The sequence below is a fragment of the Oncorhynchus kisutch genome, linkage group LG16 (assembly GCF_002021735.2).
Source record: "Oncorhynchus kisutch isolate 150728-3 linkage group LG16, Okis_V2, whole genome shotgun sequence".
In the NCBI taxonomy this organism is placed as follows: domain Eukaryota; kingdom Metazoa; phylum Chordata; class Actinopteri; order Salmoniformes; family Salmonidae; genus Oncorhynchus; species Oncorhynchus kisutch.
In genome coordinates, this window is record NC_034189.2 from 22,161,293 (window position 1) to 22,177,641 (window position 16,349).

The following is a 16,349-nucleotide window of genomic DNA, read 5'->3' on the forward strand; positions in this document are numbered from 1 at the left end:
AGAACAGGAAATTACATCATTCAGGTCAGACAAGGGGAAATGTTACCATGGGGACTTCTTTCTCCGGTACGCCTCGTAGTCTGGCGTAGAACTCCAGGTGCTCTCGTCCGGTGAGAAGGTCGTTGAGGGCGTCAAACTGCGGGCAGTAGCCCATGTTCTGGTGAACGTCCCTCATCTCTGTCCGTATGCTGAGAGGAGCATCATGGAACATATACTCAGACACATACGGTAATGATTAGGATAACTCGACGACATTATCAACAATAACACCATTTTCATGATGAAGATGAGTGATCCAACTGTGTCGTCACCATCATCCCTATACAGTAGGTACCGTCTTACATCCACCGATTCAAATAATTCCCCTTTTCAAAAACTCAACACTTGGGTAATACTGTCGTTTTCAGAGAGAAAATATTACCATTATACTACATTTACATTTTGGAAATCAATTTGGTTTTCTGGAGGTCAAAGACGTACAGTGTGTATGACAAGTGCTCTGTATAGTGTATCTCACAGAGGCTGCGTGAAAAGAAAAGGCCCTTATGGAACACGTTGATCCATTACCAGAATAAATATCACCACTTGGTTAAGAAAACTCTCGGCTTTCCACACGTTGTCTGGAGCCAAACATGAGGAACAACACAGAAGTTTAATTTGTATTATGTATGCTTGGGCCCAGGTGACTTTTTTCGACAAACAATATATGTAATGGAAAATGAATAGCGCTTTGGGGCATATCGTTGCTTGTCATCTGTAGTCTCAAAGAAGAAGAAAAGAGGCAGCTAAACTTACATATTGCAAAGGAATGCTTCCTGTCTTCCTGCTTCCTGTTTTCGTTAATCTGCCTTACACAATATGTAAAACTATAGCTGGAGCATGACAATTTGGATACCGGTTGGAGGAGGGAGGGACTGAAAAAAATGCTGTACTAAGCTCTGCAGTGGGCCGGTAGGAAGTAATCGCTCACGGGGTGGAGGTTATTTGCTGCGGGCTTTACGAGTGGAAACAGACAATCAACAAATGTAAGATTTGGGGGTTCAACGCAAACTCTTTTATTTGGAGAGAAAATGAGGTTTCCCCTCTATTTGTTGTTCCACACTGCTTAAAGAGTCACTCTCTCATCCTACCAGGAACGTAATGAGGCGAAAACAGAGGGTGGTCGTACTTCTGTTTTTCTTTCCCTGAAGGTCCAAGAGATCACCGCTGGCAACATTAATCAACATTAACGTTGGCGTGTTTTGCGCCATCTCTTTGTTGAACACAAAGGAAATGATCCGTTTTTATAAATGAATAACTATGGCAACACAACTGGTGACGCGAACCAGTGGAGACCGCAGTGAACTAGTATCCATCCACCGATTGCCTTACATCGTTTCCATAGAGATGATTACTTCATACGGAGAAGAGGGAGATGTTCTTTCTCTCTAAATATGAAAGAACACGCCCCTTTTTGAGTGTACAAGGCATTTTTTTTGTTTATTTGTGTGTGTGTGTGTGTGTGTGTGTGTGTGTGTGTGTGTGTGTGTGTGTGTATGTGTATGTGTGTGTGTGTGTATGTGTGTGTGTATATACAGTGTATGTGTGCCCCTGAGCCTCTGTGTGTGTGTGCGTCTGAGTCTCTGTGTGTGTGTGCGTCTGAGTCTCTGTGTGTGGCAGGAGGGACAGAAAACAAGAGTGGGAGTGAGGGAGAGGGAAAGAGAGAGGGTGTGCAACAGAATGAAATATGTGAGAGATGGAGAGTGGAAGAGAGAGAATGGGGAATGTGCGAGACAGCACGTTGAAAAAATGAACAAGGACATGAGAGGACTGGAGTTGAAACGGACGAGAAAACAGAATGTACAAGAGAGGTCGAGACGTCCAGAGGGAGAGAGAGGAAGAGGGAGAGAGCAAAACCCAAAGTGAGTGAGAGCAAAAGTTGCTGAGAAAGAGTAGGACTGTGTCCCAAATGGCAGCCTATTTACTGCATAGTGCACTCATTTTGACGAGAGCCCTATGGGTCCTGTTCAAAAGTAGTGCACTATATCGGAATAGGGTGCCATTTGGAATGGGCCAGCCAATGGAAACTAGGAAAGTTAACAAAACTCCCTTAGCTCTATCCCATAAATGCGCTGCATGGTCATTCCGACATCTGCAGTGGCCGTAGAGCATTTACGGTGATACGGCCCCTGCAGAAGTCCGGGCATTCATGCTTCTTGCACTTGGCAGAACAGCACAGAACTGATGTGAAGGAAGTCATGTCTATACAGGACCTCCCGCCCCCACCTCCCGTCAACCAATCATGTCAATGTGGAGCTATATGGAAAAAAATGTCAAAGGCGCTCGACGATGTGGTACGGAGCTCAATGTGTGTGTGTGTGTGTGTGCTATCAGCCAGTGGCTCCTCCTCACCTGTATCCGTTTAGGAAGGCCTCCCCTCCGGAGATGGAGATGTCCCCCGTCAGCATCTTGAAGGTGGTAGTTTTTCCTGCCCCGTTAATCCCCAGAAGTCCAAAGCACTATTAAACACACACACACACACACACACACACACACACACACACACACACACACACACACACACAGAGTGGAGCTCTCATTAACAACGAACATTGGAGGAAGAGATCCCAGACTTCCAATGGAGCATCTCATTATGAAACAAAAACCATTGGACGAAGATGATTCAAAGAATAAGATACTCTACTCTATTGGTTGTTGATAATGCAGTGTGAATGATTTCCTGACAGATCCAATAAATGGATTCAGTCATTCAACATACATGATTGGAATAGCACTTTTGGTACTAGCCTGTTGACTTACTTAATATAATCGTATTGTTTGTGCTGTAGGAACTGTGTGTCGTAAGAGGCAGTGCCAGCATCACCGTGTCAATATTATCTGAGTTATCCACACATTGAAACAAAACAAATTGACAGGAATTTATGTACACAATTACATATGTCAACATTGAGTGTCTTACATTAGGAATACCACTCATACATTCAACTGTCCACACGTGACACACACACAAACACATTAAGATGCAAAACACACCACTCACCTCAATCCCGCACTACAGCCACCCCCCCACATACAAACACACCAGAGCATTCTGAACACCATTCCCCCTTCTTTCCCTAACCACTTATCATAACACTTCTTCCTCTTCTTTTCCTTCTCTGACAGAGCCCTCTTATTTTCCTTCTCTGACAGAGCCCTCTTCTTTTCCTTCTCTGACAGAGCCCTCTTCTTTTCCTTCTCTGACAGAGCCCTCTTCTTTTCCTTCTCTGACAGAGCCCTCCTTTTCCTTCTCTGACAGAGCCCTCCTTTTCCTTCTCTGACAGAGCCCTCTTCTTCATTTCTCTCTGACAGAGCCCTCTTCTTCATCTCTCTCTGACAGAGCCCTCTTGTTCATCTCTCTCTGACAGAGCCCTCTTGTTCATCTCTCTCTGACAGAGCCCTCTTCTTCTTCTTCTCTTGTTCTTCTCTCTTTGACAGAGCCCTCTTCTTCTTCTTCTCTTGTTCTTCTCTCTTTGACAGAGCCCTTTTCTTCTTCTCTCTCTGACAGAGCCCTCTTCTTCTTCTTCTCTCTCTGACAGAGCCCTCTTCTTCTTCTCTCTCTGACAGAGCCCTCTTCTTCTTCTCTCTCTGACAGAGCCCTCTTCTTCTTCTCTCTCTGACAGAGCCCTCTTCTTCTTCTCTCTCTGACAGAGCCCTCTTCTTCTTCTCTCTCCGACAGAGCCCTCTTCTTCTTCTCTCTCCGACAGAGCCCTCTTCTTCTTCTCTCTCCGACAGAGCCCTCTTCTTCTTCTCTCTCCGACAGAGCCCTCTTCTTCTTCTCTCTCCGACAGAGCCCTCTTCCTCTTCTCTCTCTGACAGAGCCCTCTTCTTCTTCTCTCTCTGACAGAGCCCTCTTCTTCTTCTCTCTCTGACAGAGCCCTCTTCTTCTTCTCTCTCTGACAGAGCCCTCTTCTTCTTCTCTCTCTGACAGAGCCCTCTTCTTCTTCTCTCTCTGACAGAGCCCTCTTCTTCTTCTCTCTCTGACAGAGCCCTCTTCTTCTTCTCTCTCTGACAGAGCCCTCTTCTTCTTCTCTCTCTGACAGAGCCCTCTTCTTCTTCTCTCTCTGACAGAGCCCTCTTCTTCTTCTCTCTCTGACAGAGCCCTCTTCTTCTTCTCTCTCTGACAGAGCCCTCTTCTTCTTCTCTCTCCGACAGAGCCCTCTTCCTCTTCTCTCTCTGACAGAGCCCTCTTCTTCTTCTCTCTCTGACAGAGCCCTCTTCTTCTTCTCTCTCTGACAGAGCCCTCTTTCTTCTTCTCTGTCTGACAGAGCTCTCTTTTTCTCTCTCTCTGACAGAGCCCTCTTCTTCTTTTCTCACTGACAGAGCTCTCTTCTTCTTTTCTCACTGACAGAGCTCTCTTCTTCTCTCTCTCTGACAGAGCTCTTCTTCTCTCTCCTGGTCAGGTCACCCTACCGACCCTACCTACCCGACCTAACCTACCCACCCAAACCACAGTACCTACCCACCCACCCTACCCTACCTAACCTAGCATACCCTACTTACCCAACCTAACCGACAGTACCTACCCACCCTACCTAACCTAGCATACCCTACTTACCCAACCTAACCGACAGTACCTACCCACACTACCGTAGCATACCAAACTTAACCAACCTAACCAACAGTACCCACCCACCCTACCCTACTTAACATAGCACACCCTACTTACCCAACCTACATTAACCTACAGTACCTACCCACCCTACCTAGCCTAGCATACCCCACATACCCAACCTAACAAACAGTACCTATCCACCCTACCCTACCTAACCCACCCTACCCTATCTAACCTAGCATACCCCACTTACCCAACCTAACCTACAGTACCTACCCATCCTACCCTACCCGACCCTACTTACCCAACCTACATTAACCTACAGTATCTACCCACCCTACTCTACCTAACCCACCCCACCCTACCCTACCTAACCTACAGTACCTATCCACCCTACCTAAACCACCCTACCCTACCTAACCTAGCATACCCCACTTACCCAACCTAACCTACAGTACCTACTCATCCTACCCTACTTACCCAACCTACATTAACCTACAGTATCTACCCACCCTACCCCACCAAACCTAGCAAACCCTGTTTACCCAACCTATATTAACCTACAATATCTACCCACCCTACCCTACCAAACCTAGCATAACCTACGTACCCAACCTATATTAACCTACAGAACCTACCTACCCAAACTAGCATAGTCTACTTACCTAAACAACATTAACCTAGAGTACCTACCCATACTACACTACCTAACCTAGCATTCCCTACTTACCAAACCTACATTAACCTACCCACCCCACCCAAGCTAGCATACCCTACTTACCCAACCTACATTAACCTACAGTACCTACCTACCCACCCTACCTAACCTACTTACCAAACCTAACCGACCAAACCTACCCTACCTAACCTAGAATACCCAACCTACATTAACCTACAATGCCTACCCACCCTACCCAACCTAACCTAGCATACCCTACTTACCCAACCTACAGCACCTGCCCAGTCTACCCTACCTAACCTAGCAAACCCTACTTACCCAACCGACAGTAACCTACAGAACCTACCTACCCACCTTACCCTATCTAACTTAGCATACCCTACTTACCCAACCTCATCTACAGTACCTACCCACCCTACCTAACCTAGCATATCCTAACTAGCCAATTTAACTGACAGAACCTACCCACCCTACCCTACCTAACCTAGCATACCCTACTTACCCAACCTAACCTACAATACCTACCCATCCTACCTAACCTAGCATACCCTACTTACCCAACCTAACCTACAGTACCTACCCACCCCACTTACCCATCCTAACCTACAGTACCTCACACACTAACCACCCTGCCCAACCTAACCTACCCAATAAACCATTGAGTTTATAGATCCATTCTTGTTTCCCAACCCTGTCCTGTGAAAGTGTGGTGGCAAGACGAAGCTGGGGTGTAAATAATGCATGAAACAAACTATGAGATTCAGTCATATTCTGCTGGCATTTACATTCAGTTTGGGGTAAACAGGGCGAGGAGAACACACCCCTCCGCACGTGTACGTGTCAGCATCGGAGATCCTGTTGAAATCAAAGCGTTCTGGCATGTGAGTGTTTGTGTATGAGAGCGAGAGAACGAGAGAGAAAGTGAAAGAAAGCGGGAGAGAAAGTATTGAGCATGAGATGGATCAGGGATTTTTTTCCCTTGGTATCAACTTATTTGTGTGTGTGCGTGCGTGTGTGTGTTTGGCTCACCTCTGCGGCTGGAACGCCCACACACACCCTGTCCACAGCAGGAATCTTCTTCCCAGAGTACACCTGCAAGGAACAGACGGCATAATTAATCAGAGGGAGGTAAGAGGCGAGGGAACGAGAGTACTCCCCTCTCTGGACACGGATCCCAATGGAGTTCTATTCCCTATACAGTGCAGTACATTTGGCCAGAGCCCAAGTAGTGGACTAATAAGTAGGGTGTCATTAGGGAAGCAGTCCTAGCCTCAGGTGGAGTCTGCTACTCACTACACACTGTTAATATTCATTATACCTCAGATAAAAATAACCTTCATCAACTAGTATTTCGTGTACACCACCTATCATGTCTTTCAGCCCATCTGACTTTTTCTTGCCTGCCCCAAATGCAATAAGTTGGTTTGCCATTCAGAACAATATAATTACCCCTGCCCCTCCCCACAAAAAAGCCCAAAACGTAGCCTATTACCGCTTTCAAAAACAAAGAGACATGGGGCTGCTTATAGCTGGTTAAAATCACATGACACACACCAGATGAGGTCATCAGTGTCTCCGGGTGATGTCATCGGAAACACTTATCTTCTATCGTTTGGGCTACAAGACATAGAAACCGTCATTTTCACGTGGTGCTGGAGATGCTGAATTTGATGTTGAAAAAAGATTTCTCTTTAATGCACATAACATAAGACAGTGGATAAAGGCGTGGAATAAGAACATTAGACTGCATACTTGGGCCTATGGGGCCATCTGAGGCTCAGTCAGGGGTGGACTTAGTGATTGGTTAGCCCCCAGGCAGAGGCCAGTCTGAGGCCTGATGGTACTGTAAGCCTACCACTGGGCTCAGTAACCCATTGACAGTTTACACGGAGAGTACAACAGTTTGGTATTCTCGGGAAGGATTCCGACTCCCGCCTAGATCTTGTAGAAAAACTGCAGATTAGAATGTGTCTGGGTTTCACTGCTTCTAGCCTGCAAACTAACTCTCCATTTTGTGTTTGAATTGAACAGTTTTTTCTTCTGCTTCCCGAGCAAATATCAAATCTCAGCCGCAGAGGTGCAGCCCACGCAGGCTACTCACTCACCTTCCTCCAACAAGTCAAAATTCTCGAGTCCGGCATCACCGACGCTGCTGTTGCGAGCAGTGGTAAACAAACCGACACTTAGACTAGTAAAATGGGTTCGGGAGTGTACAAATAACGGAGCAATTGTCAACAAAATGAAGCACTTAGCATGTCATGCAACATTTCCACCTCGGGCCGACCACGAGGAGCGAGTTTGAAGTGGTTTCAAAGGGAAGTTAGATGTATTTTTCGATGGAAGAAAAAAAAAAACAGAAGCTTGACAAGGTTCTTGGCAGGTCTGGCAATTGAGATCTCATTCAGCACTCGACAGGAAGGACGGACGCAGCTCTACTCTCCTTGGGGGATGAATTCCAGGATAATTGTGTCATTTGTATTTCTGTCTACCTCTTCTCAGGTCTGAATCATACAACCCTAGGTAAGAGACCCACGGGGGCATAATTGCATACTGTAATGACATCATTATGGTCGATAATTGATGTCTGCTCTGGTTGTAAAGAAGTCGGGGACCATACGCACGTCAAATGCTCTGCTGGTCTATCTGTCTGCCAGCCAGCCTGTCTGTCTGCCAATCCATCTATGTCTATCCATCTACAGTATTTATATCTACAGGATCTATCTATAGTATTTATAGCTCTATGTGTCTCTGGATTTTCTTCTGACCAGCCCTTTCCTCTACATGTAATGTAGGTGCTATGAGTTAGTAGTACAATGGACATGAGGAGTAAATGCATGTTTTATGTTCACTTCCTGGTCATTGCTATGTTAAAATGAGTATATGACTGTGGGCAGGCCAGGGTATGTTAAAAGTGTGCATGAGCCGACTCTCTGGATTTATGAGACAGCTTTACAATTCCATTCATCTTTGGAAGAAGGTACTTGAATATCGAGTGAATATCGGGCCATGAAACACCTACTTACAGCAAGTCTTTCTCTTCCTGGTCAGCGTGTGTATTCAGAGCAGTGCCAACGGGGCCAAAATTAAGTTAATTAATTAAGTGAAACACTTGGTTTGTAAGCCAACCCTTGTCTAGTAGCCAACCCTTCACCACTCTTTCAACGGAGGTGTTCCAAGTGGTACCCTATTCCCTTTAGAGTGCACTACTTGACAAGGGCTATGGTAAAAAGCAGTGCACTATATCGTGGAATAGGGTGCCATTTGAGATGCAGACAATGCAACCTCGACAGCAAGAGTCCCCCCCAGAGCAAGTTCAAGGCTGACAAACAACAATGTCTTATTCATCGCCGTGATAGCGTGTCAATTGTGCACCATGTTTGCTTAAAAGCCCTGGGGGCATGCACTATTGTTGGGGACTTGGAAGTGCTACTCCCCTGGATTGCATGCTACTTTGGGGTTAGCGTGCTGTGCCACAGCACTGGTACAACACTAGTAGACACGGGTGGAAGTAGTAAAAGTTCCTATCCTAAGTTCCTATGCATAATAGCTGCCGTGGTGGTAGCGAGGGGGGGGGGGGGGGGGTTAATCAGATGAGACAGCTGAGAAAATCTGATGCTGTTCGACGGACCACACACACACACGGTTTAGAGAGAGCAAGAATTTTCTGTATTTTCTGACCCCCAACAGCTGGGGTCACAAGCCTGGCTGGGAGACACAACACAAAAGACTAAACTAGTGCTTAACTTTTTGGTGAAACACATGATATTAAAGGGTCATTACACTTTCAAATGAAAGTATGTCAGAGCCTTTCAGACCTCTAAATGATTCTAATGTCAAGATGAAATCACGTCCCACAACATCGACATTAGTCTACTTTTGAGGTCTGAAACCATCTGACTAACTTGAAAGTATTTGTGAAATGTCTAAGTTGTTGTTGTTGTATTAACATCCTGTTACTCTTCAGTAATTGAAATTTCACAGTAAACAGTGTGAACAATGGTCACCTCTCGCACACAAACAACACTGACAGATCACATAAATACTTTATAAATCATCAGAAATAATAATAAAAGTAATTATATCAAAAGGTAAAATCGAAATGCTGCTAGTCTTACAGTATGTATCTGCCAAGCACTGAGCTCAGGTCCTAATATGGATACCATATTCACATGACTCCTATAACATCAAACAGCTGTCACAGGCAGTGCGACATAAGAAAGTTTCTCTCCTAGTTTCTGAGTGACTGGAAGGTCACGTTAACAGCACGGGGCATGTTAGTGCTAACTGGCGGACGTGCTGTCATAACGGACCCCATCGATTACGCCGCCGCGGTAACAGCTAACCCAGAGGTTAAACTAACCCATGAGGCAGCCGCAGCTGTTGTTGGGAGGTAAATGGTTCTTCCTGAGTGAAGGAAGAGAAGGAGGAGGAGGCATCTGACAGATGATTGATGGGCTGTCAATCGCTTGAGAGACATGCTCAGATTTATGGCGAGACCAAGGCGGTGCGGCAGTTGAGGTGGGGCACTCATTGATCAATTCCTTATCTGCGCTCTATGGCTGGATTGCACCAGTTGTGGTGGGAGGCGATGGGAGCACTCTCTGTATCTTCCAACCGATATAAATCAAAACATGTGTTGAGGCACCTTGCAGAACTTTGTGGTTTTGTGTTGTTCTCCGCATGTTTCAGTCTCACTGTCAGTACTACAATAGCGAACCCAAAAACAGATGCATGACAACAAAACGGATGGGTCTATAATGGAAACTTGATAGGAAGGTACAGCGGTACTCTGCTGTTGTGACGCTCACCACTTCCCGTTTGACAATGGACATCATAAAGGTGAACCGTACTGTACATACAGTTGAAGTCAAAAGTTAGCCAAATACATAAACTCAGTTTTTCACAATTCCTGACATTTAATCCTAGTAAAAATTCCCTGTCAGAAGGTCAGTTGGGATCACCACTTTATTTTAAAAATGTGAAAATAATAGTAGAGTGAAACATTTCGGGTAGCCTTACACAAGCTTCCCATAATAAGTTGGGTGAATTTTGGCCCATTCCTCCTGACACAGCTGGTGTAACTGAGTCAGGTTTGTAGGCCTCCTTGTTCGCACACGCTTTTTCAGTTCTGCCCACAGATGATCTATAGGATTGAGGTCAGGGCTTTGTGATGGCCACTCCAATACCTTGACTTTGTTGTACTTAAGGCATTTTGCCACAACTTTGGAAGTGTGCATGGGCTCATTGTCCATTTGGAAGACCCATTTGTGATCAAGCTTTAACTTCCTGACTCATGTCTTGAGATGTTGCTTCAGTATATCCACATAATTTTCCTGCCTCATGATGCCATTTATTTTGTGTAGTGCACCAGTCCCTCCTGCAGCAAAGCACCCCCACAACATGATGCTGCCACACCCGTGCTTCACGGTTGGGATGGTATTCTTCGGCTTGCAAGCCTCCCCCTTTTCCTCCAAACATAACGATGGTCATTATGGCCTAACAGTTCTATTTTTGTTTCATCAGACCAGAGGACATTTCTCCAAAAAGTATGATCTTTGTCCCCATGTGCAGTTGCAAATCGTTGTCTGGATTTTTTTATGGTGGGTTTGGAGCAGTGGCTTCTTCCTTGCTGAGTGGCCTTTCGGGTTATGTCGATCTAGGACTTGTTTTACTGGGGATATAGATACTTTTGTACCGGTTTCCTCCAGCATCTTCACAAGGTCCTTTGCTGTTGTTCTGGGATTGATTTGCACTTTTCGCACCAAAGTACGCTCATCTCTAGGAGACAGAACGCGTCTCCTTCCTGAGCAGTATGACGGCTGCGTGGTCCCATTGTGTTTATACTTGTGTACTATTATTTGTACAGATGAACATGGTACCTTCAGGCGTTTGCAAATTGCTCCCAAGGATGAACCAGACTTGTGGAGGTCTACAATTTTTTTGGGCTTGGCTGATTTCTTTTGATTTCCCCATGATGTCAAGCAAAGAAGCACTAAGTTTGAAGGTAGACCTTGAAATACATCCACAGGTACACCTCCAATTGACTCAAATGATGTTAATTAGCCTATCGGAAGCTTCTAAAGCCATGACATTATTTTCTGGAATTTTCCAAGCTGTTTAAAAAGGCACAGTAAACTTACTGTACGTAAACTTCTGACCCACCAGAATTCTGATACAGTGATATAAGTGAAATAATCTGTCTGTAAACAATTGTTGGAAAAATGACTTATGTCATGCAGAAAGCAGATGTCCTAACTGACTTGCCAAAACTATAGTTTGTTAACAAGAAATTTGTGGAGTGGTTGAAAAACGAGTTTTAATGACTCCTAAGTGTATGTAAACTTCCAACTGTAGCTCTAAGCTCACTTATCACAGGTTACAGAATGTGAAACAAGACGAGACCTTATGAAGTTACTTTGTCTGCTGTGGGCGGCAATACATCATCCAGTCTCGACTGTTTTTTTCAAAGCTAGATCGTTAATTACCTTGGAGTGTGAGTGAGTGTATCCGTGAGAGATTGAGAGGGGGAAAGATAGAGTGGGTGAGATGGCGCGAGATGACAAGGGAGGGTTTGAAGAGACGTCAAGTCTGGACAGATGCCGACGAAGGGCTGTTTGCCGCGGCGACGCTTCCTGCCGACGCGAGCTCGAGAGAAGAACATCTGGCCTCGGCCAGGGTGTTAATCTGGGCGTGATTAAGTGGCCTCCGTTACCCGGCATGCCGTGCAGCACTCGCATGCTCACTTGCCGAAAAACCTTTGAGGGAGGGGGGGACGAGAGTTGTTGGGTTTAGCGGCGAGAGAGAGAGATCTCATCAGTGTTGCCTCACAGAAACCCCGTCCTTCACACACTTCTCCCCACACTCCCAATGTGTCCGTGGAGTGTGGAGTGACTACAGCTGCACCTCGCCAGCCTGCAGCATACTGTGACAGATTAACGACACCCAAGTATCAAAGGAAAGGGAGGAGGATACCAACAGACACAGCTGGGGTAAACGTTCAGAACTTCAGAATATTGCAGATAGAAATGTAGCATAGAAACCTGTCATATGCTACATAACAGGAAATATAGTATACTTACTTTCTTGTGTTCTTCTGATTTCTTATTTTTTATTTCTTGTGTCTTTTTGTTATGTTATTTTTAGTATTACATTGTTATAGATTACTGCATTGTTGGGGTTACAGCTGGCATGAAAGTCATTTCACTGTTCATGTGACATTGAAACTTAAAATCATATTTGTTAGATTTTTTTGTAATGTTATGTCCTGAACAGACCCTAGGCCTTGAGCATTGAGACCCCTGGATCATATTCACTAGGAATAAAACAGAAGCACAAAGGCTGAAACTGAGAGGACCTACCAGATCTTGTCCAATAAGAAAACACTTTCTGTTTTCCATTGGGAAATGTTTCGCTACAGTATGCACTAATGAATATAACCGTGACGTTGCTACCACTAAGTGTAGTAGTAAACGGTGGTACTGTACCTTAGAAAGATCGCAGATTCTCAACAGGTCTTTCTCTGAGCCACCTTTATGGATGCGTGCACGTTCCCGTGCCACGTCCACATCTTCGTCCTCCTTGGAGAATGACTCTCCAGAAATCAGTCTGGTGAAAAAGAAGGATTCAAAAACACTTAACCCACACATTCTCACCACATTCCCATAAAGCCAACAATACAAATCCCAAATGACGACCACCTGTTAATACACGTCATCTCATTTCAAAATCATGGGCATTAATATGGAGTTGGTCCACCCTTTGCTACTATAACAGCCTCCACTCCTCTGGGGAGGCTTTCCACTAGATGTTGGAACATTGCTGCCAGGAATTGCTTCCATTCAGCCACAAGAGTATTAGTGAGGTCAGGCAGTTATGTTGGGCAATTAGGCCTGGCTCGCAGTCGGCGTTCCAATTCAGCTCAAAGGTGTTTGATGGGGTTGAGGTCAGGGCTCTGTGCAGGCCAGTCAAGTTCTTCCACACCGATCTCTACAAACTATATCTGTATGGACTTAGTTTTGTGCACGGGAGAATTGTCATGCTGAAACAGGAAAGGGCTTTCCCCAAACTGTTGCCACAAAGTTGGAAGCACAGAATCATCTAGAATGTTATTGTATACCATAGCATTAAGATTTCCCTTCACTGTAACTAAGGGGCCTAGCCCGAACCATGAAAAACAGCCCCAGATCATTATTCCTCCTCCACCAAACTTTACAGTTGGCACTATGCATTGGGGCAGGTAGCGTTCTCCTGGCATCCACCAAACCCAGATTTGTCCGTCTGACTGCCAGATGTTGAAGCATGATTCATCACACTTCATCAGAATACGTTTCCACTGCTCCAGTCCAATGACAGTGAGCTTTACAACACTTCAGCCGACTCTTGGCATTGCGCATGCTGATCTTTGGCTTGTGTCCGGCTGCTTGGCCATGGAAACCTATTTCATGAAGCTCCTGACTAACAGTTCTTGTGCCAGAGGCAGGTTGGAACTCGGTAGTGAGTGTTGCAACCGAGGACAGACAATTTTTACACCCTCCACGCTTCAGCACTCGGCGGTCCCGTTTTGTGAGCTTGTGTGGCCTACCACTTCGCGGCTGAGCCGATGTTGCTCCTAGACGTTTCCACTTCACAATAACATCACTTACAGTTGACTGGGACAGCTCTGTTAAGGCAGACATTTGACAAACTGACTTACATCCTATGACAGTGCCACTTTGAAATTCACTCAACTCTTCAGTGAGGCCATTCTACTGGCAATGTTTGTCTGTGGAGATTGCATGGCTGTGTGCCCAATTTTATGCACCTGTCAACAACGGGTGTGGCTGAAATAGCCGAATCCATTTACTTGAAGGGCTGTCCACATACTTTTGTATTTATAGTGTATATCCTAAATGTTTTTCACTAATGGGAGAATTTGTTTACATTTTCACAATAAAATGCAATTTTATTAATGGAGATACATAATTACGAACCAAAGTTAATATTATTCTACTCTTGCCTGGGTTTGCAGCAGAACTTATACTGGATAAGGAGAGTGATGGTGAACATGACTGCCCCCTGGATGGCCATGGCACAGAGGTTCTTCCCCACCATGTCCCAGCTGAGGGGGTCCTGGTAACGGTCTTCCCCTGGGAGAGACAACAAAACACAGTTCTTCATCAAGAGAAACATAATGTTTGTAACTGCTATGTATCATAATCACCTCGGATGGGTGTCACTGGAACTCAATGGTATTGGTCTAAATCTCAGCGGCTCAGAACCACTGACTGACACTCACAGAACTGCCTTCCACCGTAATCAGTGGGAGACATCTGAACAAATGCACTTTATTCTAAATGGAAGCCCTTTCACTAATGTAGATGTTTGTTTAAAGCTGACAGCAACTGACTATCTCTCTCTCCTCCCTATTTCTCCCGCTCTGTGCTGGAGCGATGATGGACAGAAACGGAAGAGTTCAGTTTCATTCTCCAGCAAATAGGCCTTCTCCAGACTTTTAAGTTGTGATTGCTTTCCTCATTACGTTTGTCTCTAATGGCTATTTCCTGCCACATCTATTCCCCAGATAAAGCCTTTGCTCCCGCCATTCATGTGCCTCTCTGCCTCTAAATCTCCCCTGTGTACATATTCCCTTTTGTTTTCTACATTTTGTGTCGAGAACGAAGGGCTACGGTCGCGTTATTGGTCAAATGTAAGTCCCCCTGAGGGACAAAGAAGCTGCTATTCGGTAATGATGTAGCAACACATAAGAAGTGTACTGCAAAAGTAGAAGAAGATGGTGTGAAAGCATTGCATAAGTAGAGGACTTCTTTTAAAGTAGCTAAACTATTAGCGTTTGGCTAATCTTAAACCCAAAATGTTCACTACCAAATGTTACATTAGCATGTAGCAAGTGGAAAGTTTGCACCTGTTATTCCGAATGGAATATTGAAAGACAACACCAAAGCTAAAGCCATGGCATCGTCTTTCTTTACAGGGTACTTCCTTTTCCTCGTACCACTCAGCTTCATTTGACCTTTCATCCTACCACTTACGTGTAATTCCATCTAGCTAGGAGGGGAACTCTTTGCACTGATTAACCTTTGTTCTTTGCTGTTACCCATAGTAATAAAATACTACTACTACTACTAATAATAATAATATTATATGCCACTTTTATCCAAAGCAATTTACAGTACAGTGAGTGCAAACATATACAAAAAAAATTTTTAAAGGCTGAAAGCTATGATCCCTTATTGATGTCACCTGTTAAATCCACTTCAATCAGTGTAGATGAAGTGGAGGAGACAGGTTAAAGACTGAGTTTTAACCCTTGAGACAATTGTGACATGGATTGCGTATGCGTGCCATTCAGTGGGTGAATTGGCAAGACAAAAGATTTAAGTGCCTTTGAACGGGGTATGGTAGTAAGTGCCAGGCGCACTAGTTTGTGTCGAGAACTGCATTGCTACTGGGTTTCTCACGCTCAACAGTTTCCTGTGTGTATCAAGAATGGTCCACCACCCAAAGAACATCCAGCCAACTTGACACAACTATGGGAAGCATTGGAGTCAACATGGGACAGCATCGATGTGGAACACTTTCAACATCTAGTAGAGACTGTTCTGAAGGAAAAAACAGTTGTGGCTGGACAACAATTTACAAATAAAATGTTTGATAACTGTCAGTGTCATTTCGTAGTTTAGTTGTTACAGTTATGAATTCAAATTTAAAATGGTAATGTGTAATTAAAAGTACAATGCTATTCAGTTCGAGTGTAATGATAGTATACTGTATGTATAGTATACTAAAAGACTGAAAAAAACCAATTAATTTAAAGTACAATTTTAATATGTGTGTTGAAGGTATAGATATATGTTAAGAAAGTTTGATTTGAATAGTTTCACCATTCTTCGATTTGCTCCTAAGGTGGTTGGGGGATGCTCACCAAAGCTATCGTACAAGGTGGCCATAGCCTGGTTCTTGCCCATGTCGATGAGCCCCCGACCCAGACAGAAGTGCGGAAAAATCAGCAGCACCTGCTTCACAATACCATTGATTTTCGAGATGTTCTGTGAGAGAAAAAACACAAACAGAAAAACA

The 16,349-nt window shown here is 44.7% G+C and overlaps 1 protein-coding gene across 2 annotated transcripts in view; it reads right to left on the minus strand.

The window, feature by feature from the left end:
* The window catches only part of LOC109906504 (phospholipid-transporting ATPase ABCA1), a 226,621-nt gene that overhangs the window by 33,285 nt on the left and 176,987 nt on the right, over nucleotides 1-16,349 (minus strand). For both annotated transcript variants that reach the window (XM_031792012.1, XM_020504223.2), the window contains exons 40-45: nucleotides 16,195-16,318; nucleotides 14,269-14,398; nucleotides 12,758-12,878; nucleotides 6,303-6,365; nucleotides 2,392-2,498; nucleotides 47-188 (exon numbers count right to left, since the gene is read on the minus strand). In XM_031792012.1, coding sequence (XP_031647872.1) covers nucleotides 47-188; nucleotides 2,392-2,498; nucleotides 6,303-6,365; nucleotides 12,758-12,878; nucleotides 14,269-14,398; nucleotides 16,195-16,318 — 687 coding nt within the window. The remainder of the gene's footprint in view (nucleotides 1-46; nucleotides 189-2,391; nucleotides 2,499-6,302; nucleotides 6,366-12,757; nucleotides 12,879-14,268; nucleotides 14,399-16,194; nucleotides 16,319-16,349) is intronic.